The following is a 26,564-nucleotide window of genomic DNA, read 5'->3' as shown; positions in this document are numbered from 1 at the left end:
CTGTGCACCAAGGTTTAGCCTATTTCCTCCATGAAAAACCAACTCCTGATTAGCTCTACCGTACAATATATTTCGTTATTTTAGAAGTCCTCATCTATTTGCCACTCAGTTTTCTACATAGTTATGTGGTGTCACCTCTGTTGTTCTCTGGTCACCTCAAATGTTTCCTTAATTAGAAGGTATATCAATGGTAGGAGCAAAGTCCTAAAGTGTCAGAGCAGGAAGGGACATTAACGGTGAAATCCTTCATCTTTTATTCCACCTCAGCAAACCAGTAGCTGTAACTTGCAGTTGTGATGAGTGTGTGTGTGTATGTGTGGGTGCATTCAGACTGTCCTTTCAGGATCATATGAGAATCTCAAGGAAGGAGAGAGAGAGGAGAAAGCATAGAGGTATTGAAAAAGCCTTAACTCAGGTGATTCTGATGCCACTATTTTCCTGTCTACCAACATCACTAATCCTTTACTGTCCCCATTCTACAGAGAATCACTCCCTAATGCAGACTGGCTTCTGAGCTAGCCTGGGAAATAAATATGCAACCTTTTTCACGTCTTCCTTGCCCACATGCCTTGGTTAAAAATTAAATTAAATTAGCACTCAGTGCCAGAGATTTAGAGGAGGGACGATAGACAAAAAGGGAAGCAGAGGAATGAGACGGATTGTCTATGCTCCCCTCTACACACACACCACACATCTACCTACACATACATGCATACCTTTACACACATCTGCACACACATATGCATCCCTACATATGCACACACATTCTCATTCCCCCATTAATTTTTTTCTAAAAATATATTTGATTTATGGTAGATGCGGATTCCATATTCCCCTAGAACCAGCTCTTAAAGGACTGGGTCTCTTGGTGGTGTTCACACAGGATCCATGCGGTGGTATGATTTTTACTTCTAAGGTTGGGCCTCTGTATCCATGGGTTCTGTGTCCACAGATACAGAGGGCTGACTATGGGACTTCAGCATCTGTGTATTTTGGTATCTGCAGCGGGTCCTGGAACCAATCCCCCGTGGATACTGAGGGACATTGCTTTACCTATTTTTGCTGACCCTCAACATTGGATAATTTCAAATTTCACATAGGCTATAGAGAATTCTCCAGACTGATTATAGTTGGATCACACTGCTGTCCACATGAGAAGGCAGAAGCCCAGAAAAGCAAACTGGCTTGTGCAAGGGAGACAGAGCTGGGGCCAGGACATGGGTCTCCCAGGCTTTGCGTTCATTGGTTGGTCTTCTTTGGTTTTATAGTCCCTTTGGTGTCTCATATCATACATGTTTTGTGAGCCTTCACTTCTTTTTACGCACTTGGAGCTCCTGCTGTTTTTCCTTTGCCATATGCACAGACACTCACCCCAGCCATCTGGGGAAGGGAAAAGTCATATCTGGCAGGGGAATGAGTATGCAGATGAATTCTTTTTATAATTACTCAAAAGAAGGTTGTTGAAGGTATGATTTATTTAGCCAGCTTCTTCAGATCTAAATTCAAAAATCATTCTCATGTTCAGAAAATGTTTTATTTTGTGCAAAACTCCCAGGACATTCATTCTTTCTTAATCTGTGGTCTCACTTTACATCATGTCTTTCTGACTCTGGTAGCTCACTGAAAGCTAGTACACCACCAGCATCAGCTTGGCCCCCGGCTGTATTCTTTCCCTGTCGGTTCCTGTCCACCAGGCTGTTGCTCATGGTTATATCAAAGATGGGAGCAGCTGGAATCAGATGCCTGTGATTATTAAAGACAGTAATTACTGATCGTGCCAACACCAGCAATATTAACTAGTGCTTGAATAATTGAAAATGTTACCTATGAGGCAAGCAATGATTCAAGGTGTCAGAAAAAAGGCATTATGTAGAGTAGCCTAGGCAATAATAGAATGTTTTCATTCTTGTTTTATTCAGATATTCTGGCTAAAATTGCTCTGTGGAGATAATGAACTTTGAGTTTGACCAGTTGTCTTTTTTCACTTCTTTACAAAATAGAATTATGTAATAAGATCCGGAGGAATGCTGTCTTGGGTGAAAAAGTCAGTTTTCTTAGCTTTCTCAGGGTATTATGAGATAAATGCCCCATCTGCTACAGAATGAGTACATCGACTAGAGTGAGTTTGATGAGGTTGTTTGCTTATATTGCACCTCATTGTGTAGAAAGTACTTTCAAACTCATCATTTCATTTAGTGTCAGTGAAAGTATATGTGGAAGAGTTGTGTTACCCCTGTCTTATGTAGAAGTAAATGTTGGCTGAGAAAGCCCAAGTGATTTACCCAGGTTACACAAATAATACAGTGTGAGGTTGGGTTAGAACCTAAGATTTGTTTATGATTTCATAACACTTTCCAAATCCGCGAGGTGGCAGAAAATTCTATAATATATCCTTGCTACATTTCTTATATTCAGGGGAAAATATAAGAAACACTGTCTTCTTTGGTGGAATCTTCTGGATCTACTCTTTATCAGAAGAATAAATAGTCACAAGAAGGAAAAAAATGCTTTTAATAGCCATATAGAATTTTCTTCATTGGAAGATTGATCATCATTTTTTAAAATTAATTTTTATTGGAGTATAGTTGATTTACAGTATTGTGTTAGTTTTCTCCGTACAGCAAAGTGAATCATCCGTATGTATATATATGTATATTCCCTCTTTTTTGTTTGTTTTTTTTTTGACTGCATCGGGTCGTTGAGGCATGTGGGATCTTTTCATTGAGGTGCTTGGGCTTCTCTCTAGTTGTGGTGTGCAGGTTCTCTTTCTCTTGTGGCGCGTGGGCTCCAGGGCGCGTGGGCTCTGTAGTTTGCAGCACGCAGACTCTCTCATTGAGGTGCGCGAGCTCAATAGTTGTGGCATACGGGGCTTAGTTGCCCCGTGGCATGTGGGATCTTAGCTCCCCCACCAGGGACTGAACCCGCGTTTCCTGCATTGGAAGGTGGATTCTTTACCACTGGACCACTAGGGAAGTCCCTCCCCTCTTTTTTGGATTTCTTTCCCATTTAGGTCCCATTTTAGAGCTCCCCGTGCTATACAGTAGGTTCTTATTAGTTGTCTACTTTATGCATAGTATCAATAGTGTATTTATGTCAATCCCAATCTTCCAATTCCTACCCCCCCACCTTTTCCCCTTAGTATCCATACATTTATTCTCTATGTCTGTGTCTCTACTTCTGCTTTGCACATAAGATCATCTATACCGTTTTTCTAGATTCCACATATATGCATTAATATACGATATTTGTTTTTCTCTTTCTGACTTAACTTCACTCTGTAGGACAGTCTCTAAGTCCATCCACATCTCTTCAAATGACCCAATTTCATTCCTTTTTATGGCTGAGTAATATTCCATTGCAAATATGTAGCACGTCTTCTTTATCCATTCCTCTGTTGATGGACATTTAGGTTGCTTCCATGACCTGGCTATTGTAAATAGTGCTGCAATGAACATTGGGGTGCATGTGTCTTTTTGAATTATGGTTTTCTCTGGGTATATGCCCAGTAATGGGATTGCTGGGTCATATGGTAGTTCTATTTTCAGTTTTTTAAGGAACCTCCATAGTGGCTGTATCAATGTACATTGGCACCAACAGTATAAGAGGGTTCCCTTTTCTCTACACCCTCTCCAGCATTTATTGTTTGTAGATTTTTTGATGATGGCCATTCTGACTGCTGTGAGGTGATACCTCATTATAGTTTTTATTTGCATTTCTCTAATAATTAGTGATGTTGAGCATCTTTTCATGTGCCTCTTGGCCATCTGTATGTCTTCTTTGGAGAAATGTCTATTTAGGTCTTCTGCCCATTTTTGGATTGGGTTGTTTGTTTCTTTGATATTGAGCTGCATGAGCTGTTTGTATATTTTGGAGATGAATCCTTTGTCAGTTGCAAATATTTCCTCCCATTCTGAGGGTTGTCTTTTCTTCTTGTTTATGGTTTCCTTTGCTGTATGAAAGCTTTTAAGTTTCATTAGGTCCCATTTGTTTATTTTTGATTTTATTTCCATTACTCTAGGAATGGGTCAAAAAAGATCTTGCTGCGATTTATGTCAAAGTGTTCTGCCTATGTTTTCCTCTAAGAGTTTTATAGTGTCTGGGCTTATATTTAGGTCTTTAATCCGTTTTGAGATTATTTTTGTATATGGTGTTAGGGAGTGTTCTAATTTCATTCTTCTACATGTAGCTGTCCAGTTTTCTCAGCACCACTTATTGAAGAGGCTGCCTTTTCTCCATTGTGTATTCTTGCTTCCTTTGTCGTAGATTAGGTGTCCATATATGTGTGGGTTTACCTCTGGGCTTTCTATCCTGTTCCATTGATCTATATTTCTGTTTTTGTGCCAGTACCATACTGTCTTGATTACTGTAGCACTGTAGTATAGTTGGAAGTCAGGGAGCCTGATTCCTCCAGCTCCATTTTTCTTTCTCAAGGTTGCTTTGGCTATTTGGGGTCTTTTATATTTCAATACAAACTGTAAAATTTTTTGTTCTAGTTCTGTGAAAAATGCCACTGGTAATTTGATAGGGATTGCATTTAATCTGTAGATTGCTTTGGGTAGTATAGTCATTTTCACAGTATTGATTCTTCCAATCCAAGAACAAGGTGTATCTCTCCATCTGTTTGTGTTGTTTTTGATTTCTTTCATCAGTATCTTATAGTTCTCACTCTTAAATTGATAACTCTAAGAATATAACACTATTTTTTTTTTTTTTTTTTGCGGTACGTGGACATCTCACTGTTGTGGCCTCTCCCATTGCGGAACACAGGCTCCAGATGTGCAGGCTCAGCGGCCATGGCTCACGGGCCTAGCTGCTCCACAGCGTGTGGGATCTTCCTGGACTGGGGCACGAACCCGTGTCCCCTGCATCGGCAGGCCGACTCTCAACCACTGCGCCACCAGGGAAGCCCTAACACTATTTTGATAACTCTTTTCACATATAGGATATGACTGCCCTATATTGGATAGTTCCAGTATTTTTGTACCGAATTTGTAGATCTCTTATCATAAACTACCCCAAATATTTTAATTTGGAAGGCATTTCCTTGAGAAATTTGATGTAGTTTCCCATGCTTCATTTTTGTTTGTTGTTTCCAGTCATTAACCCCCTTATGTCAGCACATTGCTGTGCCAGCTCTTTGTGCTGGCTGTAGACAGTGCATAGCAGGGCCAACTCCAACACTTTCCAAAGTTCACCTGATGCCATATAACCTATAACTATGCTTCTCTCCCAAAGAACTGGAAGCCCACGTACAACTCCCATAGATCAGAAATCCCAGGATGTACCCTAAGATTGAAGCATGTCTGGAGAACTTGTCGGGCAAGCTCTTCTGGAGATCACAGATCATCTGGAAAGAATCAAAGCTTAACAAGCTTAGTTCCCGCCCAGTGGGCCAGTGTCAGAGCAAAAGCTTGAATCCACATACACCACAGTGTCTGCCACCAGATTGTCCCCTGGCCCAAGTCCACTTGGCCTCAAGCCCAAGTCCTAGAAAAAGAAGGGTACTTTACAAAGAGCAAGAAAGATAAAAACGCATTGTTTCAAACCCCTAAGGGATCCTGAGTACATGGTAGCATTGGAGTAGTGGGCAGTGCTAGCACTTAGAATTGTGGTCGTTTTAGGAAAGGGTACTTTTGGGCAGTGACTCCTTCAGAGGAGTGTCTTTGTGGCACCTAAGGGCTGTCATGGGCTTTACTGCCATTGTTGGTGATTTTAGCATGAGCCTGTGCCCTCTAGGGTATGCATTTGTAGATTCAGCAGTGGGCATTTTTGCATAGTGGACAAGTGAGAATATGGCGGCTGAGAGGATGGTTATGTTTTTGAGAGCCAGTGAGACAAACACTGAAACTGATGACCTGTCTTCCCTTTGCACTTGGAGTTTCCAAAGTTATGGCTGTGGGTGCAAGACCAGAAAGGAAACGTTATGTAACAGTTTCTGGAATCCTAGTTTTTGCTGAAGTGGCTGGGAAGTAAAGGGTTCATACAAATGATAAGATGTGATTTATTTTGTTTTATGAAAACGTATTTACTTTACTGAAGAAACATCAACAGAGTTAAATTTTCAAACATTTAAAATGTGAGTTTAGGACAAAAAGTTTATTTTGAAAAATTCATATGTATCATTCTAACCAATGTAACCATTCAAAATTATTATAGTATCTATTTTCAGTTTCTGGTAAAAAAATTTTTTTTTACGTGACTCCTTCACCCAGATCCAATTTAGCTTGCTTGATTTTTTCATAGCACTTATCACTCCCTGACACACCCTATAATTTGCTTATTTGCCATGGTTATTGTTTGTCTTCTCATGTAGAAGTTAAGCTCAATGGGGCAGGCATTTTGTCTGTTCCAGTTGCCAATATATTCCAAGTGCCTGGAAAAACGCCTGAAACATGGTGGGCACTCGGCAAATACTTGTTGATTAGTAAGTCAAGAATCTGTCGTTTCATTGCCTATGGACTTGGAATTATATGTGTTTTGTTTTGTGAGGAATGGACAGTGAAGCATAGGGGCCTGGAGAATTCCTTTCTGAGATTGATCGTCGAGCAGATTACCTATGGGTGAGGGCATGCTTGTGGCAGACCACTTCCAAATCTGTGACTTTTAACTTATGTTTTTGCCCTTCCTAAGCCTTTAGCTCAGAAGCAGATGCCAACCCTGCTCGTACAGACCTAGAAGATACAAATGAGATCATCACTCTTACTTTTATTTCCTTTCCTATTCCTCCAGACATTTTGTCTCATACCTTGGTTATTCAAAAGAAAAAAAAATTAAATGTGAATTGGCTGGCAAAGTAAAAAGAAAGGGAATGGCCATTCAGTGAACCAAGAGCAATTATAGAAAAATGCACATACCATTAGGTTCTTGATACTTACTAAGAGGGGGAATATGTTTCATTCTAAATGTTCTTGGCAGTTTTTGTAAAATGTGAAGCTTGATTAGTTACTTGATTTAAAGCATTTATGAGTAAATAGTAAAAATCAAAACCAATTGTTCTGGAGCATCAGTACAATTCATTTCTTTATACTAGGACCAGAAAGAAATCCCTCTCAAGACTCTCATTGAAAAGGACACTGCAAAATGAAAGTCATGAGCAATGTCTTCCAGGTGTCTTTACAGGGTTATCACAGCACCTTCTCTAAGGCTTTTATTTACCTTATGCCTTAGTATATAGAGTGGCAGTAATTTGGGAGTACAGATGAGGAGGTATGATAGAGTTGAAGTCTGTAGTGTTTTTCACTCTGGTGTTATAATGACGACAGCTAAAACTTGTTGATTTTATGTTCTTAGCACTGTTCTTAATACTTATATTGACTCTTTAAACCCCTCTAACTATGCTGTGAGGTAGGTGGTGTTAACATCATTTTACAGAAGGAGGAAACTGAGACACAGACGGGTTGCATACTTGCCCAACGTCACATTGCTAGTGAGGTGGGAGTTGAAACCAGTTTAATTATGATATTTGCACAGTTATCCTCGTGCTAAATGCCTTCTAGAACCCAAGACCAGATTTTAGAAGGTTCACAAGAGAAATGGTTGTACTGAATATTTTCCAGAAAATTATCTGTGATAGCTGACATCTTGGAAATTATTGAGCAATTATGAAAGAGGTTTTGCTTAGTAGAAATCCCTGGAGTCCAGCTATTCTGTGTTGCTAATTCTGGAGACAACATGGCCTATGATGAGAGGTGTGAACTCTAGTCAGACTTGCGTGGGTTTCAGTCCTGGCTCTGTCACTTACTAGCTCACTGACCTTGGGAAAGTTACTTCATCTTTATCTCAGACTTGATGTTGGATTCCTATTCTCTGCTTGGTAGGTTCCTATAGGTGGCGTTCTTAGCAGTTTCCCCAGAGAGACCCAAAGTTGTTGTTGTTTTTGACGGTACGTGGATAAAAAATATTTAACGAAGACATTAGATAGTTCCTGGGACTTAAAAGTTTTTGTGATGTACGTGGGCAAGTCCATTTTTCTATTATACACAATCATTGAAACCATGGGATATAATTATAGTGTGCTTTCTTCATGACATAAACATGATGATGTTGTTTTCACTAATAGTATGTAGCACTATTTACAGTATATCCTATAAATAGGTAGACTATCACCAGAGGGCAATACTGTCTCCATTAGAAAATACACTTAAAAATTATGTGATCTTAGATTTTGTGCATTGGGAAAATTAGGATTGATAAAGAAAGGATTCTACTTCAGTCATTGTGAAATATCAACCATGATGGATTTGACAGCCTTTTTTTTTCCCTCTACCTCCTCCGCACTCTTCTGAGATTTGTCCTCCCACTTGTTGAGCCCACCCAAGCCTATTGACTGAGCCAAGAAAACAGACTCCACTCTCCTCCTCTTCTTCTGACTCATGCCAAAAAGTCATGGAGCAATTCAAAACATGTCTCAAATCACAAAACATAATGTGGAAAACTTTCTTGTCTCTGACTTGGGAATATTCTTTAGTGTTTTGTCGTTTGTATGATTAAGTGATGTTTTAGGTGAACTTCATTTCTTTGGAGGCTTTCCCTGACCCCTCAAACCAAACGCGCATTGACTCTGTCGCATCACAGTTTTGTTCAATGTTGCACTGAAGGTTTAAAGTGACACTAATTATTTAAATGAAATTGAAATTTGGATATCTTTCTCGTTTCGATATCTTGAAGTGGTTAGGATTATGTGCATATTTTGTAAAAGGCTTGGAGTGCCTTTATAATGACATGGAAAAGTGTTTTTGGAGAGGTCTGGAACTTCTGCATTTGTGATAAACGCGCATTAACTCCCTAAACAAGAACTATTTATAAACAATTTATTTATTAGCAAGTCTTCTGGGAACAAAGCTCCTTCTAACAGAGATGAGTGGGACATGGTCCCTACCCCTATAATTCACAGTTAAGATGTCATTTAAGGAGTAGCTCAACTCAGCTGAAGGAACTTAACCTCATGCCCACGTCCTTTCTTCTACCTTACGTGTCTTTTTAAAAAGAAAAGTATGCTTTAAGAAGTGATAGCTTTTATCACTTGTCATGTTAAAAAAAAAAAACCCAGACATTTGGGTTTACAAAGTCATTTTAATCTTACTCCTTTATATGCATTCCTGGCGTATGGTAAATGCAGTTTAAATGTTGAATGAGTGAGAGAGAAGATGCTTAGTGAATGGTTAGAGGAATTTGTTATTCAGCCCGGTCAGATCTGTGTTTTCATGGAAAACCAACTATTTTGTCTGAGAGAATGAGCATGTTTGTTATAGGCTTTCCAGATGAGAGGTGCAACACATGCAAAGATATGGAGGCTTCTGAGTTATACTTTTGTAAAATAAGAACCCTGTACTAGCTGGAGATGCAGGATAGCTTACTGGTTGAAAAGAGTGGGTCTGGATATAGACTAGCTAGGTTTTCACCCCAGCTCCCATACTGGTTGTGTGACCTTCATGAAGTTACTTAATTTCTCTAAACCTCGATTTCCCAATCAGGGAAATGGGTATAAAAATAGAACTTACCGAAAGGGCTTCCTGTTAAAAGATGGCAGACTGAATACATGTCTACATGGCGTCTCCAGATGGTACAGAGTTCTTATTTTACAAGAGTATAACTTGGAAGCCCCTGTAGCTTTCAGGGTGTTGTACTTTTCATCTGGAAAGCCTCCTCCTTTCTCTCTGCATCCTTCAGTGCTCCTCCACTTAACCTTCCTCCACTGTGCTCACCGACATCCATCTTGCCTTTGGTAGGGCGATGTGATGCAGCAGAATGTAACAGAGCTGGATTTGAGTCTCGGCTTCACCAGTTCCCAGTTTTTTTTACCTCAAGCATTTCAGCTTGCTGGGCCTCTGCTTTTTCTTCTGAAAAAAATGGACTCATTTAATTCTGATAATACTAGATCAATGTAAGAATTAAATGTAAGATTGCACATAATCCTAGTCTCCTTATTTAGGCACTTGAACTATGGTGCTTCCCCAGTTCTAATGCTTCTTGCAGATGTAAGATACACATCAACTTTTCAGTACATCAGCAACTGATTTAAGGTACAGCCTCAATTTTAGAAATTTTAAAATGAGAAAAAAATTGTAACTCTCTCAGTTGATGAAAATGCAGAATGTCTTGTACTATTAGGGTGATGCAAATGTGGATGTTATGCCTTACTTGCAGATTACAAGCTATTTGAAGGGCAGAGACTATTTTTAATTCTTTCGTGTCTGTCATCACATCTTGTTCAGTGATTGCTGGAAATATATTAAGCCTTTAGTAAATATCTGAATGAATGAAGAGTCCATGGTTTAAAATTTAACAAGAAGACCGTTTCTCTATTTGAAAATGGAGTTAGGATTACATCTAGATCATAGATTAGAGAACTATAAACTGTATATTTTCTATTCGTTAGAAGGCAATCATTAATCAGAGAAGAATGTTCATTTGCTGATTAATAACTTTTTTATACAGAATTTTCTAATGAAATAAAATAATCACATAAATGTAGCACATTGATTTTTTCCATACAATAATGTTGTTGTCATACAGATAATTTTTATATAGCAAAACACTCAAGATCTACCTTTTGTCATCTATAAAGATGTAAATGGATTGTTTAATTTTCAGTGGTCTGGGAGCTGTAAGAAATTCTTTAATGAAAAAGTTTTCATGGCAACATTTTAAAAAAGCACCTTAGGATGTTATAATTGCAGGTTAGGTTATTTTGACAAGACTGTGTAACTGATCCAAGCATTTTATGTTTCTATTCATAGAGGAGTGATGGAGCTAAAAATTAAAGTAAGAGCTGAAAAGGGGTGTGTTAATGTGACTGGAAGAACTGACTTAAACATTATATTTTAGTTTGGTTCCCAAGGTCTCCAGCTATATTCATGAGGGTGACTAGATACTTCATCCTCGTTCTCACTAGAGGAATTTTTAATATTCAGTGCAGAATTTTTTTGGGGTATGCATTTTGATAATATAAACTAAAACATTATGATTTAATATATGCAAATAAGCTGGCATTACAGTCTCATGCTCTTCATTCTAAAACAGAGGTACATCATACTTTTGCTCTTTCTGCTTTTGGGGATTTTGTGAGAATAATGGTAGTCCGTGGGTTCAAGACAGAGAGCAAGATAGATGTGGATCCTGCCTATATAGACAGGGTGACCAAATCATTTATGATCCAAACTGGGAAACCAAAGAAAACAAACGGAGGGTGCAATTAGTAATTGCGCTGGGAAAATAGACAAAACTGTGGCTACCCCAGGATGGTCACCCTATTTAAAGAGCTTACTGTCTTGGGGTGGAATTAGGGGTGGAAATGAGGCTGAGCTAATAGCTTCTGCCTCCCCTTTCCCCAAACAAGTAATTACATAGAGTGCTCATTATGCTGTGAGTGTGAACGTATAGGTATTATTGGAGCTTGTAGGAGAGTAACAAACTCAGACCTATGGGGGTTTTAGGGAAGGCTTCCCAGAGGAGGTGACATCTGGCACTTGCAGGATACATAGGAGCTAATCAGGCAAAGAGGATATAGAAAGTTCTGGGCAGAGAAGATGATTGGTACCAGTATCCCGAAGGGGGTGAATAGCTCAGTGTGGATGAGTGGATCTGTATGATTGTGACCAGGAAACAAGAAATCAAGTGGTAGAACAGAAGGCTGGAAATGTTGGTGGGGTTACCATTTTAAGGAATTTGACTTTTGTCACAGCAGTTTTAAGCAGAGCATTGAAATGATCAGATGGTTAAGGGCTTTGGCCTGCATTCATTTGACTGCCAAGTACCCAGGTGTCTTGTCTGGGGCTTGGTCTCCACATCCCCCAGCATATGGAGATGGGCAATATTCCCCCTTCCCTGTGTGGGTGGATCTAGCTCAGGACTACATTGGAAAGGTTGCAGACAGTTGCAGTTGTTAGTGACAGACTGGTGGGGTTACCCATGGGAGTTTGGTGGAAGCCCACCTGAGGAAAATAATCACCTGAAGTTTTGTGGAAGGCTCACAGGTGCACATAGCTTGGCCTCAGAGTCAGAGTCCGGGGAGGTGGCAGGTGCTTCAGCACATGACCAGGCTGTGCTTCCACACTCTGGACCTCATCCCTCTCTGCTTGGGCCCCTGCAGTACTTATGCAACGTGGGAAGGAGAGCGCTCCTGTAAAACGAACCAACTATATCCCTAGGAAGTTTCCTCTCAGAGTGGTGAGATTTAGCAACAGTGAGCACTCATTGGACATGTGAAAGCCAGGAGCCTGATGCTCAAGGGGGCAGTGGTCGAGAGGCAGCTTGTCTAGACCCCATGGGTCCTCCGAGGCTGACATTTCTTAGAGTCACCTGTGATCCAGCTTTGAGCAAAGCACCAGTTACCCCAAACCTGGAGGTAGGGTGGTCAGCGGGCCTGGAACAGCCTGTGAGCCTCAGAAGCTTGGAGGAGACCGGCAGGCCATGTCAGCTGTGGCTAGAAAAGACTGATTTCAATCATGGAGCAGAGCGATAGCCAGAGGGCAGCCAGGGCAAGGACCTGCTCCTGTTGGGCTGTGTCCTCCCCTGGGGGCCGTATAGTTTGCTGGAGCTGCCATAACAAAGCCCCACAGACTGGGTGACTTACAAATTTATTTTTTCTTGGTTCTGGAAGTTAGAAGTCTGAGATCAAGGTGTAGGCAGGGTTAGTTTCTTCTGAAGCCTCCTTCCTTGGCCTATAGGTGGCTGCCTTCTTGCTGTGTCCTCACATGGTCTTTCCTCTTTGTCTGCATGTGTCCTATCTCCTCTTCTTATAACGACACCAGTCATATTGGGTTAGAGATCACCCATATAACCTCATTTTACCTTAATTACTGCTTTAAAGGCCCTGTCTCCAAGTATAGTCACATTCTAAGGGACTGAGGGTTAGGACTTGAACATGTAAATTTGGGGGGGACCCAGTTCAGCCCATAGCGGGGACCTCAGAGGGGGACACCAGCTAGTGGTGGTTGCAGGTACTGACCCCCAGCTGTTGGCTTCTATGGGTCATGCAGGCCTAGGGCCATTTGAGTTCCCTTCAGAACAACCTTGAATGTGTTATGGTCCCATTTTTGACTTCCAGTGAGGGAGCTATTACTTTGCATAGTTACTTGTTTGCTCATTGGGCATCTTAGATTATTGGGAACATTGTACTGAGTCAGAGAAAGTTGATTTTTCCTTGGTTCTCTGGCCCTGGTACTAGGGGCCTGTGGCTCTTGGTGCTGATGTTTTCAGCACTTGAGGATGTGACTGCAGCCTGGAATACGTTCCCTTCATTAGTGTTAAGTGTGCTGAACGTGTGGACTCTGGAGCTAGTCTGCTAAGCTTGGTTCCAAGCTTGGTTTCACCACTAACTGGTTGTGTGGCTTTTAAAAAATTACTTGACTTCTTGATGCTTTAATATTTTACTCCATAAGAAAGGATAGTAAAGGACGCAATGGATGAAATAAGGTATGGAAAGCAATTCCTATGCTGAACACTTAGCAGGTGCTTAGTAGAGGTTGTCCTATCATCTTCATCTTCGCCAGCCCTTCTCTTTAACATGACACAGAAACAGCTGCACGGCCACACACGGGATGACCTGTGCAGGTGCAGGAGCGCTAGCATTCCACCACATTTCTCTTAACGTCATCCGAGAGTCAGTTTTTATTTTCCCAGCTTCTTTGTAGGGTTGTCTTTTATTGGACTTTCTGTCAACTAGTAATAACAACCAATGTTTATCAAGTACTTTATAACTTCAACGTGCCTTTGCTTTTAATTTTATTCTTATACTGGCCAGGAGAGGTATAGTTTATCATTATGCCAACTTTAGGAAGAAACTGAGTCTTGGAATTTACTGGCTTGCCTCAAGTTATGTGGTTGGTAAGTGCTGGATATAGGACACAAATTGAAACTTCCTTTTCTTGTTACCCTTGTTTTTAATTACACACATACAAGGTACAAGGTTATTGTAGAAACATTAGAAAACACAGATAACCAAAATTTAAAAAAACTTTCACATGGTGATAATAATTATTGACACCTAAAATATGTATTTTTACAAAAGTGGTTTTACACAATACAATACATATTGATTTATTACTTCTCTCTTAAAATATGTATGTTTTGTTAATAAGTATATTTCTCCAGAGTCATTTTGAATTACTGCTTGGTTCTTCATTGAAAGATATACGCTATTTAATTCATCCTGAACATACAGATTGCTTCTATGTTTTGCTCATATAAACAACACTCCAGTGAACCCCCTTGCACATATACTTCTGTACACTTCTCTGATTATTTCCATAGGGTAGATTTTTTAGATGTGGAATTTCTAGATCAAAGGGTTTGCCCATTTTGAGGCCTTTGATACATATTTACAAATTGCCTTCTCAAATGACTGTACTAATTTACATACCTGCCTGCATATATGAGTGTCATTTTCCTTGTTCCCATTGGCCATCATCATTCTTTGCCAATGTGATTAGAAGGAATTGGCTGTTAATGGTTGGAATGGTTTGCATTTTTATTACTAACCAGAGTGAACATTTTTATGTTTACTGTTCCTTTATATCTCTAGTTTGGTGATTTACCTATTTATGCTTTTTGTCCGTTATTTCCTGTGGAGTCATTCATCTTTCTCTTGTTGCCGTATAAATACTTTATTTATTGAAAATATAACAACTATTCATAGTCGTGCAAATTCCTAGGGTTTTTTAGAAAGCCTCATGTGACTGTTAAGCTACACTTCCTCCATGTTGATAATTATTTTTTTAATGAAATACAGAAGCATTTCTTGGGCCCTGTTAACCTCATCTTGTCAGATTCTACCTGAGGCTGACTGTCATCCAACCTGTTCAGTTTCTCCTCCAGCTATGCTCTTATCTATACTTTTGCACAGTGTGCCCTCTATCTTTTTATCTAGGAAACAAGGAAGGAGGGTCAAACTAATGTTTATTGAGCACCACTGTGTACCAAGCACTATACTAGGTGCTTTCAAGTATGTAAAGTGGTAAATAGAATAGTATAGGAGACCTCGAAGCTCTGCTGCACGAGCTTTCATGGAATCCATGCATATTGGCTCTCCTTTCCTAACTATGAGACGTGTGGTTTCATATCACCCTATTCAAAACAATTGATGATTCCATGTTTTCCATAATTTAAAAAGAGTTTGCTCTCTCCCTATTATAAACACCTGTTTATCTGGGATTATTGTGCTGGGCCAGTTTATACTGGCTGTGTGTCCTGGTGACCTTTGGTGAAATCCAGCTGCAAAAAGATATCTAACCTTTTGCCTCCTGATTTTTCTCCCCTCTCATAGAATTATAAGAAATAGGTATCGTTATATACCTATTTGTGGCTTATGTTGTTAAGAAGAACTTGCTATATTTCTTCTGTAATTTTCACATAATCTATATATTTTGATTTTAGTATGCCTTCAAAAGTAGTAGTTTTATGATTTATTATAAAATTTGGGATTAGAGCAGAATAATTAAGAGTATAAGCTTTGGAGTCAAACAGTTTTGATCCCTGACACTACCAATTCCTAGTCCTGTGCCTTTTGTGAATTACTTATCCCTAATAAAACGAAAATAATAATATCTTCTACCTCAGGTTGTTGTGAGGATTAAATGAGAGCATGCATGTGAAGTGCCTCTTAGTGTAATAGCACTCAAAGGAAAGTGTGGCTCATGGTAGTAGGTAAAGTGGTTATTATTTATAATTTAAACTTTTAACTTAAAAGAGAATAGCAGCTGTTTAATAGAGAGGCTTTAACGTTATGATCTCAGGAATATATTCTGAATGATTATGTCTTTTTTCTTATATATTAACAGGGTTATAGGGTTTTGTAAGAATGGGACAGTTGTGTTCTTTTGGCCTAAATTTCTGTTCAGGTAGTAAACTGTGCTTTAGTTACACATTGGACCTTTCCTGTTAGAGTTAAGTGATCTCACGTCTTTTTTATTTGGAGGGAGAGCTTAGATGTTTTCACTCTCTGAAAGGGCAGGCATCCTTGTTAACCTTTAGGAATGATGTTCCATACAGGAACGTATGCCATGGGATTCCCTTGAATATTTGCCTTTCAGACTAAAGGGATAACTAATATCACTTATTGCACACCACATGATGGTGTACTGGTGTTAAAATATACTAATTTACTGGTGTTAAAAATACACCAATTTATGAAATAATCGGAATTAAAGATAAATTATCACCATAGGTAATACATAAATAAATAATGATTGGGCCTATTGCATGTGTTCTAATTCTTTTATGCTTAGAAGCAACATTTCCTTTCAAGATATATTAATTTTATGTAATTTGTTGTTTGGGATCAACAAGCCTTAAGTATATTGAATCATTTAATATAGGTAGTTTTCATGGTCAAGACTTACCCTATAATTCATTTTTTAAAAATCTCTGGGCTTTCGTCCTGCAAACCACCTCTGTATCTCTTGCATTTTACTTTTGTCTGCTTAAAACGCTGCTTAAAACGTGGTGCTATTTCCCCTTAATTACTATGAATTGCTGAGATCATGAATAACTAATATTTTAAAAAATCATCAAGTGTTTTTAAAGGGAATGTAATACTGAAACGTTATTAAACAAATATATGAGAATAGCAAGAATTAACCAGTTTCTCATCTATTAGTATACATCCAATAATTAATTTTTTAGTATTTTATGTTTGTTGATCATGTTAACCTGCGTTAGTCTATCTGGTCTTTCTTTGCATGTAATCAAGTTTGACCTATGAGACACTTTTTCTTTTTTCCCTTTCATACTATTATGGCTTAATACGATAATTTTTTCTTTGAAAATACTATATTTTTAATGTTCACTTCAAAAATTTGTCTAGGTGAAGCCTTGACAAGCTTGAAACATCTTAATAAAAATAAAAACTATAAAGGTTAAACCTCATCAGTCATACATACCAAACAGGTTATATTTGAAAAGAAACTCACCGGTGAAAGAGGGAATTCCACTAACAAGCATTTCCTCAGTGTGAGGCCAGTGAATAATTTCAGTTATGCAAAAGAATTGCTATAGTTTTGAGAAATGTTTGCTGTGTTTCTTGAGGTGAGTGCAAGCTTCAGCTGGAGGGCTTAGAGTAGGGGCCTGAATCATTGCACTGAGAACAGTCCTGGGAGGGTTGCTGATGTTTTTGGCATTAAAAAAAAAAAATTAGTACTTAGCGTGTGAACTACATTAGCAAAAAAAATGACACAAAAGTAAAAATTCACCTACATACCTGTCACCTAAGCAAATCACTGTGTGATTCATATTTGTACGTATAATAAAAGGAGACACATTCATGTTTACTGAGAGCCTGTGATGTATCAGTCTTTGAGCTAGGTATGTTCCATGTATCGTACAGCTCTGTGAGGAGGTGCTATTATCTGTATATTTAGAAAGTGAAAAAAAAAGACTTGACAAAGGTAAGTAACTAGCCCAGAGTGGGTGGCTCAGGGTGGGCCACCTATCATGACAGCAAGTTGATATGTGAACATGGCTCCATTTCATAAAATATTTGTTTTATTTTATGTTTTTTTAACCACAAAGACTGATATTTGTGTTACCAGTCTTTTGGGGGGACATTACATCTTTTGAGAAGTACCACAGCCAAACTCTACTCTGATAAATAGAAAGAATTCTACCTACCTTGTTCTTTTATAGTAGTTATGCTGCAGAGGAAAATCCCCTACTCCCTTCTCGAGTTCATTAAGCTGAGCTAAAACGCTGATCAAAAGATACTTAAAATTTTAACATACGTTTTCTTAACTATTTTAATAAATATATTTCTTGCCTTTGAATGATATTTAGTGAAGTCAGTAAATTCTCTGTTTACGAAAATAATATTTTGTATATTTGGTGGTTGACCACTAAGCCACAGGCATAAACCTTTTATTTTGCCTCTTCTTAATGAATTTGTGTAAAAAAGCAGTTAAAATTGAGTCTCCAGGAGCTTGGCCTTTTAAAGAATGTAGGGGAAACAGCATGAAATGTCATCGAAATGTGAACATTAGTTATCTAAACCCTTGTTTTCGGGGGAGTTCTTGGAGTGCATTTTCTCATAGAAGCAAGATTTAAAGTTTAAACGGTGGTTAAGTTTTCAGATAAGCTCATAATAAGCGAATATGTGCATCTCTGTGTGTTTTTAAAGCAGCAGAGCCGCCCACCCCCGTTTCTTCACAGACAAAATCTTAGGTAGGACGCTAATTGAATTTCTTGGGAATCTTTTAACCCTCAGCTGAGTTAGCCTAAATAAAACAAGGAATTTATTATAAAAATCTAGGTTGTTTCATGTACTCCCGGAGGCAAGAATGCATGGAAAATCGAGAATGTCCTCTCTTTCCATCTCTTGCCTGTAACTTTTTCTCTGTACACTTGCTTCTTTTGCTGTTTCTTTCCTGCAGAATTGTTTTCTTGGTTTCCTAATCCACATGACGGAAGACAGAATTGAGACCGGAGTGAGGTACAAAATTTAAGAAGGCATCAAAAAATTAGATGATCAAGATAAATAATATTTTAATGTAATATTTCAGAGATGATTAACAAAATATAAAAATTTTAATGACGATAGGATTAGTATAAAAGGAGCATCTCTGTCAGTTCCTGTATTGTTTCCTACTTGCAAGTGAGCAGCACAACTGATCTGGAGACTGGTGGTTCTAATTCCAAATCCCAGAGAAGAGCTCTGATTGGCTCAGCTTGGGTTCTACCGGGACTCTTAGACCCATCAGCTAAGGCTGGGTGGTGGGAGGTGCTCGATACCAACAGAGCCTTGTGGGAGGTTGGGCAGGTACAAGAACAGGTGTTCACTCTTTCACAGTACCAAGTTCATGCATGTGTGGACACTGGTCAGGGTCGAGTAAGCCAGGTAAATCTCACACTTGGTCTCTCCTTCTCCCCACCTTAAGGTTTCTCCTTAGACGCCAGCACTAAACTTACCAAGCCCTGAAAGGGAGAGTTGAGCCCATTTGAACAGGGGATTTAATTTCAGCCAACCAGTGAGTTAGTGCCAGCCAGGTACAAGGCCCAGGAGAAAAGTACTTGGCACGGTTGGTCAGGATAAATGTCTGATGAGGGAAAGTAGATGCCATCCCTCAGACAAGAAACCAGAGAGGTTTTGCTGTTGGGGAGAGGTTGATTGTGTGACCTGGTGATTACCCTTGTACAATGGGCCAAAGAGTACAAGGTTGCCTTTTTTTTTTTTAATATTTATTTTTGGCTGCATTGGGTCTTTGTTGCTGCACGCGGGCTTTCTCTAGTTGCGGTGAGCGGGGGCTACTCTTCGTTGTGGTGCGTGGGCTTCTCACTGCGGTGGCTTCTCTTGTTGCGGAGCATGGGCTCTAGGTGTGCGGGCTTCAGTAGTTGTGTCTCGCGGGTTCTGGAGCACAGGCTCAGTAGTTATGACGCACAGGCTTAGTTGCTCTGTGGCATGTGGGATCTTCCAGGACCAGGGCTTGAACCCACGTCCCCTGCATTGGCAAGTGGATTCTTAAGCACTGTGCCACCAGGGAAGTCCAAGGTTGCCTTTTATTCCTTTGGGAACTCTTCTACCTTTGCAATAGCTTCCAAACTACGACCAGAGTGATCTTTCTAAATGCAGATTGCATTGTGCAAGTCTCTTGCTTTAAAACCTTCAGTGGACTCCCACTAGTGTCAGGATAATGACCAAGCAGTATTCTTAACACTGCTTGTGTGATCTGCCCTGTGGCCTCTGATAGGCCCTGCTTCTTTCTGCTTTAGGACCTTTGCCCGGGCTGTTGGCTCTGCCCAGGATGCCTCCCAGAATCCCTTTCCCCACCCCTTACCCAGTTGATAATTATCTTTCAGAGATCCGCTCAGATGTCACATCCTCAAGGGAGCCCCTTTTCTGATCACACAGGATGGGCCAAGTTTCCTCCTATGTAAAACGATAATAAATCATAAATAGTACTAAAACAACAACAATAATAACAACTAACACCATGTGACAGGCACCTTCTGAGAATTCCAATTTGTTAAATCCTCACAACAACTCTATGAGGTGGGTATTACTATTTTTAAGATGAGGAAGCTGTGCTTAGAGCCCCTTGCACTTATCACAATTATGATTAAAGAATGAATTCTACAGGCACTGGCAGTGGGCCAGGATGGGACTGAAGGGCAGCCTTTTGTTTAGAAGGGAAGGGCTAGGAGCTGGTCTTGAGGCTGTGTTTGCATAGCAGATCACGCTGTGCTCTGGGCTGCATGCTTACTTGGGATTGCTTTGAGAGAGATGAATGATGATTGTGAAGGCTAAAATACTCTCAAGCCACTCCTTGCTGTCCACTGTGGCCCCCTACAAGCCCTGTGAAAGGAAAAACTCATGCATCAATTACTGTATCCTAGGAACCCAGCTCCAGGTCTTGCATAAAGTAGTTCTTCAAGAAAGATTTATCTCATGAATCAGTGAAAAAAAAATCTCCACAATTTTGGAGGTATTTTTGACCAAGCTATATCGAATTCTGCCCTAATTGTGCAACATTGATGGTGATGGTTAGTCCTCAGGGATTTCATTTGATCTGGGGCTGAATGATGGATGCCCAGGACTTGAGGGGACACGTGTGGACCCTGGTTAGGGAACAGGTGGGCCAAGGGAGCAGATCTGAGACCTCAGGAGTGCTGGTCCTTATAGTGAGGCAAGGCTGGGAGGAGCATTGTGCCCTGAGTGGAAGCAGACAGAGCAGAGTTGCATGCTCTTTGCACAGGTGATCACAAAGGCTAATTTGGTGGAAGGGAATGTGTTGCCTTGATAGTTTTAGGGCCATGGGTGTGGGGGGCTGAGATGAATATAATTCATCATATGATGATTTGATTCCATGGTGCCAACAGGCTCAGAAAATTGTAGATGGTCACAAAGGGACCTTGAAGGTGATCACTCTCAATTCAGTATAAAAAGAGCCACCTCATAGGCTCCCAACCCCACATAGCACTACCCTTAGGGCTTGTGCTAAATGTCATTATATCTCTAATGGGGTGTGAGCAGCCCTAAGAGCTACATGCTTGGAGAGCAACTCTAGCCCTTTTTTCCTACTATTCTGCTTCCTATGGCCCCACCAAATTGGCCCAGCGCTGAATCCATTTCTGGATTCCAAGGAGGGGAAAGGCAGGAGGCTGGCCTGGATTTCCCTGGGCTCGTGGGAAAAGGTAAGAGCCTTGAGTTAAGAAGGAACCCACATCTCAGGCACAGGAAAAAGTGCAAGAAGACAAGAGGATAAAGAGGTCTGGCTGGCTAGAAGACATGCTTCATGTAAGGGAAACTTAAAATATAAAATAGAATTAATAAACAAAACGTAAAAACAAATGTTATTTATACAAAAAGAAAGTTATAATCCAGTGATACAATTTATATAAAATATATGTAGTAAGTTGTAAATAATATGTAGTAAAAATAGTAAATAATAAATAACAGTAATATTCAGGGGTTGAGTCATCCTTTAACTCATTTTAACTCACCTTTAAAATGGTATTCATTTCACTAAACATTGTAGAATGGAGCAGATTATAATTAGACAGTTTCTGAGGAGAGCTAATTTAGTGAGTTGATCTCCAAACAATAAGGGAATTTATCTTAAGATTTTTAATTGTCATGTTTGGAATGTCTGAAAAATATCAAGGTAAAAGTGTCCTTTAATTTTGGATTATTTTAACTTTTAGGATTCTTATTCTACATTCACCTAGTTATTGGGAGCATTTAAAAATATTAGACTTTCCAAAAGATTAAGGTTTTTTTCACCTCTCTGTAGTAATAAATATTCTTATGCTATCTTAATGCTCAAGTGTCCATCTCTGTTAGTGTTTGTGTTAGGCAATAAGAGCCTGGAATTTATAACCTAGTTTCTGAAAGGAATCTGTAGCAGTGGTAGGTTGCTAAGAAAGTCTCTTAGCTAATGAAACAACGTGCCTTGAATTATTCTGATCCTTTTTACTGCCAGTTGTAATGGATCAATTGAAAACGATGCTCATTTTTAGATTTGTCAAAACTTAAATTAGAAATAAATGAAAGTATAGATAATACTATTTTCAGTAATTAAAAAAAGAAAGCAAGAAATAAGTATAAATGTATGAAAAATGTTTGAAACAATCTGTTCGGTAACAGTGGAATTCTCAGCAAATTATGATATATCTATGTGAATTACTATAGTATGAGGGTTTGGATACAATGTAACAAATACTATATATTAGTTAGATTGGAAATCATGGGTCTCTCTTTTATACAAATCAGCAGAAATAGGCACAGCTTTACACATTCTTTTCATAAGTGTTTTTACACTGTATTGCTTTTCAAAATGAAACTTAGAAGAGAGCCTGTTTAATATTATCCAAATTGGAATTAATTTTGCTGCTTGGGTGTGTTAGAAAATGGGAGCTAGACCTTCTAATGAGAGTTGTAAAGCATAGTCATGGAGCACATCCCAGACTTTTCAAATAATTTACTTCTCTGTTTAGAGTTACAACAATGATTGAAAACAAAGGCTGGGGTGCGGACTGTGAGATTGAATGAATGTATAGCCAAGGAGTGATTTCAAGCCTGACAACTTCATCCAATTACATGTTTCCAATTATGCTAATCCTAAAGCTCCTGTAAAAATCTGTTTTCCATTTCCTTATAATTTTCATCCTTTCTATATGTTATTTTTCTATCTATTTTTCAGAAATTCACTCCTTGAATAGAAAATCGTCTTTCTGTAGATGCCCAAGATGTAGTTGATTTTAACTTCACTAAAGGACAAGTCAACTAATATTTGTGGCTTAGCCTCTGCAACTTTATTTTATCAGTTTTTAAAAATTGAAAGATAGTTAATTGATTTATAATATTGTGATAGTTCCAGGTATACAGCAAAGTGATTCAATGTTTTATATATATATAGATAGATAGATTATGTTTATATTCTTTTTCAGATTCTTTTCCATTATAGGTTATTACAAGATATTGAATATAAGTTCCCTGTGCTATACAGTAAATCCTTGTTGTTTATGTATTTTATATATATCAATAGTAGTGTGTATCTGTTAATCGCATACTGATTTATCCCTCCCTCCTTTCCCTTTGGTAATCATAGTTTGTTTTCTATGTCTGTGAATCTGTTTTGTAAATAAGTTCATTTGTATTATTTTTTTAGATTCCACATATAAGTGATATCATAAAATATTCGTCTTCCTCTGTCTGACTTACTTCACTTAGTATGATAATCTCTAGGTCCATCCATGTTGCTGCAAATGGCAACATTTCATTCTTTTTTATGGCTGAGAAATATTCCATTGTATATATATACTGCATCTTCTTTATCCATTCCTCTGTTGATGGACACTTAGGTTGCTTTCATGTCTTGGCTACTGTAAATAATGCTGTTATGAACATTGGTGTGCATGTATCTATTCGAATTAGAGTTTTTCTCTTTTCTGGATATATGCCCAGGAGTGGGATTGCTGGATCAAATGGTAGCTCTATTTTTAGTTTTTTAAGGAACCTCCATGCAGTTTTGTATAGTGGCTGCACCAATTTACATTCCCATCAACAGTGTAGGAGGGTTCCCTTTTCTCCACATCCTCTCCAGCATTTATTATTTGTAGACTTTTTGATGATGGCTGTTCTGTCCAGTGTGAGGTGATAGATACCTCATTGTAGTTTTGATTTGCATTTCTCTAATAATTAGCAATGTCAAGCATCTTTTCATATGCTTGTTGACCATCTGTATGTCTTCTTTGAAGAAAGGTCTATTAAGATCTTCTCATTTTTTGATTAGGTTGTTTGTTTTTTTGATACTGAGCTGCATGAGCTGTTTGTGTATTTTGGAAATTAAGCCCTTGTTGGTCACATTGCTTGCAAATATTTTCTCCCAGTCTGCAGGTTGTCTTTTTGTTTTATTTATGGTTTCCTTTGCTGTGCAAAAGCTTGTTTGATTAGGTCCCATTTGTTTATTTTTATTTCTACAGTAACTGCTGTTGGGAAAGCTGGACAGCCACATGTAAATCAATGAAGTTAGAACACTCCCTCACACCATACACAAAAATAAACTCAAAATGGCTTAAAGACTTAAATATAAGATATGGCACAGTAAAACTCCTAGAAGAGAACATAGGCAAAACATTCTCTGACACAAATCGTAGCAGTATTTTATCAAATCTTAATTTTTCCCTTTGGCTGTCTGATGTTTTAATTTTTACTGTAACTCTTACTTTAGCTATTTTTGGTTCTCAAATACATTTTGACTTCTTAGTCGCTGAAGTTCCAGTAAGGTGAAAAAACTTTAAAATTTAGAAGCATTCCAAACCATTGCCTATTATAAGAGCTTTCAGTCAGATTGTTATATCTCGATGATAAAACCCTCCAAGGTGCCTCCTTAGCATTCTAAAGCATTAGCATCATTAAGGCCCAGAGTGTGCTTTTTTGCATTTAGCTCACTGTGCTTTTCTTTCTTGTTTTTTTTTATTCAGCTGGAATGCTTGCCGACTCCTCTGCAAATTTCTAAGGCTGAGACCCTGAGGAACCCAGCTGGAGAATGCCATCTGAACGCTTCCTCAGGTTGGTACTGTAGGATACGTCTTTGCTTGTGTAGCGAGACATGTGTGACTTGAAATCCTCACACCGCACATTCTAGGACCAAGCACAGGGAGGGGCTCAACGTGTATTTGAAGAATTAAGCAAACCAGTCTGAGAGTGTGTGTGTGAGTTTAGTATGGTAGCACAGGGGCTAACCACTGAGATATAATTACTGGCCAAACTTAGGTATGTTTAAGGATTCTTTGATACTATTTTTTTTTTTTGCGGTACGCGGGCCTCTCACTGTTGTGGCCTCTCCCGTTGCGGAGCACAGGCTCCGGACGCGCAGGCTCAGCGGCCATGGCTCACAGGCCCAGCCGCTCCGCGGCATGTGGGATCTTCCCAGACCAGGGCACGAACTCGTGTCCTGCGCATTGGCAGGCGGACTCTCAACCACTGCGCCACCAGGGAAGCCCTGATACTATTTTTTATCTTTTTCTTATTTAGGATGCTAACCTCCCTCAAACAAAAGGTAGATGTCTCTAAAGGTATATGATTTAAAAAATAATCAGAAAACTCTACATATATATGATTATTGTCCCTTTTAAAGCAATCACTTTAGGGTGACTAATATGTATTCTTAAAATACTCATAAGATTTTACTTTAGTACTTATTTAACAGATATTTATTTGTGCAGAGGATCCAGCAGTGAATAAAACAAATAAGGTTCCTGCTCTCATGAAATATATATTCTATGGAGGAAACAGATATTAAACAAATCACACCAGTAACAACACAAATATAATTGTGAAAGTGCTTTGAAAGATTGATAGAATGAGGTAGTACCTTCCTGAAGCAGTGCTCTATGACCTGAGATTTGAAGGGTGGGAAAGACATGGGGAAATGCCCTCAGGCAGGAAGGAGCCTGGCACATTCCCAGAACTGAGGGGGCAGTCAATAAGAAAATGCAGGGTATTCCTTTGAATATTCTCAGTGGAGGCAAGTCTTCATCATCCTCGAGGAAACCGTCAAAGGGATCCTCAAAGCAAAGAATGAGAGAGGTGATAAGCCTGGGAAATGCCTTCTTTTTAAATACTAAGAATTGAGTATGTCTATGAAATAATGAGACCAGCTTTCTGCCATGACTCTGAAGCTATTAGAGATGACTAGTTCCAAAAGTGTGTTCAGAAACGGAGGCATTGCTACAGCCAGTTTAGTGCCTCTGTGCTCCCCAAGTGAGTGTTGCTCTAGATGGGTGACTCTCAGTGGGGGATATTTTGCCCTCAGGGTACATTGTGTAATATCTGGCATCATTTTTGATTGTCACCAGGATCGAGGGTGCTATTGGCATCTAGTGGGTAGAGGCCAGGGATCCTGGTCAGCATCTTAACAATGTACAGTATAGTGACCATAGCGAAAAATGTCAGAATGTCCGTTTCACTGAGGTTGGGAAATCCTGCTCTGGATCTGGCATCCAGCCAGAATAGCGCGTAGAGACCATGGTATCTGTCTGCCACCAGCTAAGCCAAGTGATTTATTTCTGGCTAATAGAATCCATGTGCATTCTTCTCCAAATGATTTTTTACTTTAGATCTGCCATCTCTGCTTTCACTGATCAACTCTGATCCCACCGCCATCTGTCCTCCGTAGCACCATCATCTCTGCGATGGACTTTCCTTCTCTGCTGGGGCACAGGCACCCCCTTGCGCACTTTTCAAACTTCCCCTGTGCCACGTGGAACTGTTGCACCAGGAACATACATGTGCTGTGCTGTGTCATCTTCCTCACCCTGAAAAACTCCAAGCACCTCCTGCTTTCACTGAGACCTGTCTTCTTCTGAGGCACCACTTCTTTGTAGCCTTCTCAAGTGGTGGCCTTATTTCCTCAAATCTCATGTATTTTAGGGATGGGTGGAGAGATTGTTGTCACGCTGGGACATAGTTTTGCTTCTAGGTCATTACTCCTCATACCGGTTGTTTGAGAAGATGTCGACAACAAAACGACAGCAAAGACGGGCTCTTCTGAAGGTGGTGCTCTTCAGCTCTCTCCATCCCTTCTTCCTCTCCACTGTTCGCAGGGCCATCTCCCCGCATTCACTGAGCATTT

General features: G+C 39.4%; 1 protein-coding gene across 8 annotated transcripts in view; it reads left to right on the top strand.

Moving 5' to 3' along the window:
• The window catches only part of KLHL32 (kelch like family member 32), a 232,461-nt gene that overhangs the window by 20,065 nt on the left and 185,832 nt on the right, over positions 1-26,564 (top strand). For all 8 annotated transcript variants that reach the window (XR_010933800.1, XM_067702536.1, XM_067702533.1 and 5 more), the window contains one exon: positions 24,412-24,499. Coding sequence is in view for 7 of the 8 variants with exons in the window: in XM_067702536.1 (XP_067558637.1) it covers positions 24,477-24,499 (23 nt within the window). In the remaining variant the exon portion in view is untranslated. The remainder of the gene's footprint in view (positions 1-24,411; positions 24,500-26,564) is intronic.

The sequence above is a fragment of the Pseudorca crassidens genome, chromosome 13 (genome assembly GCF_039906515.1).
Source record: "Pseudorca crassidens isolate mPseCra1 chromosome 13, mPseCra1.hap1, whole genome shotgun sequence".
Taxonomy (NCBI): Eukaryota; Metazoa; Chordata; class Mammalia; order Artiodactyla; family Delphinidae; genus Pseudorca; species Pseudorca crassidens.
The sequence above is the reverse complement of the archived record's forward strand: the minus strand, read 5'-3'. Positions and strand labels throughout refer to the sequence as shown.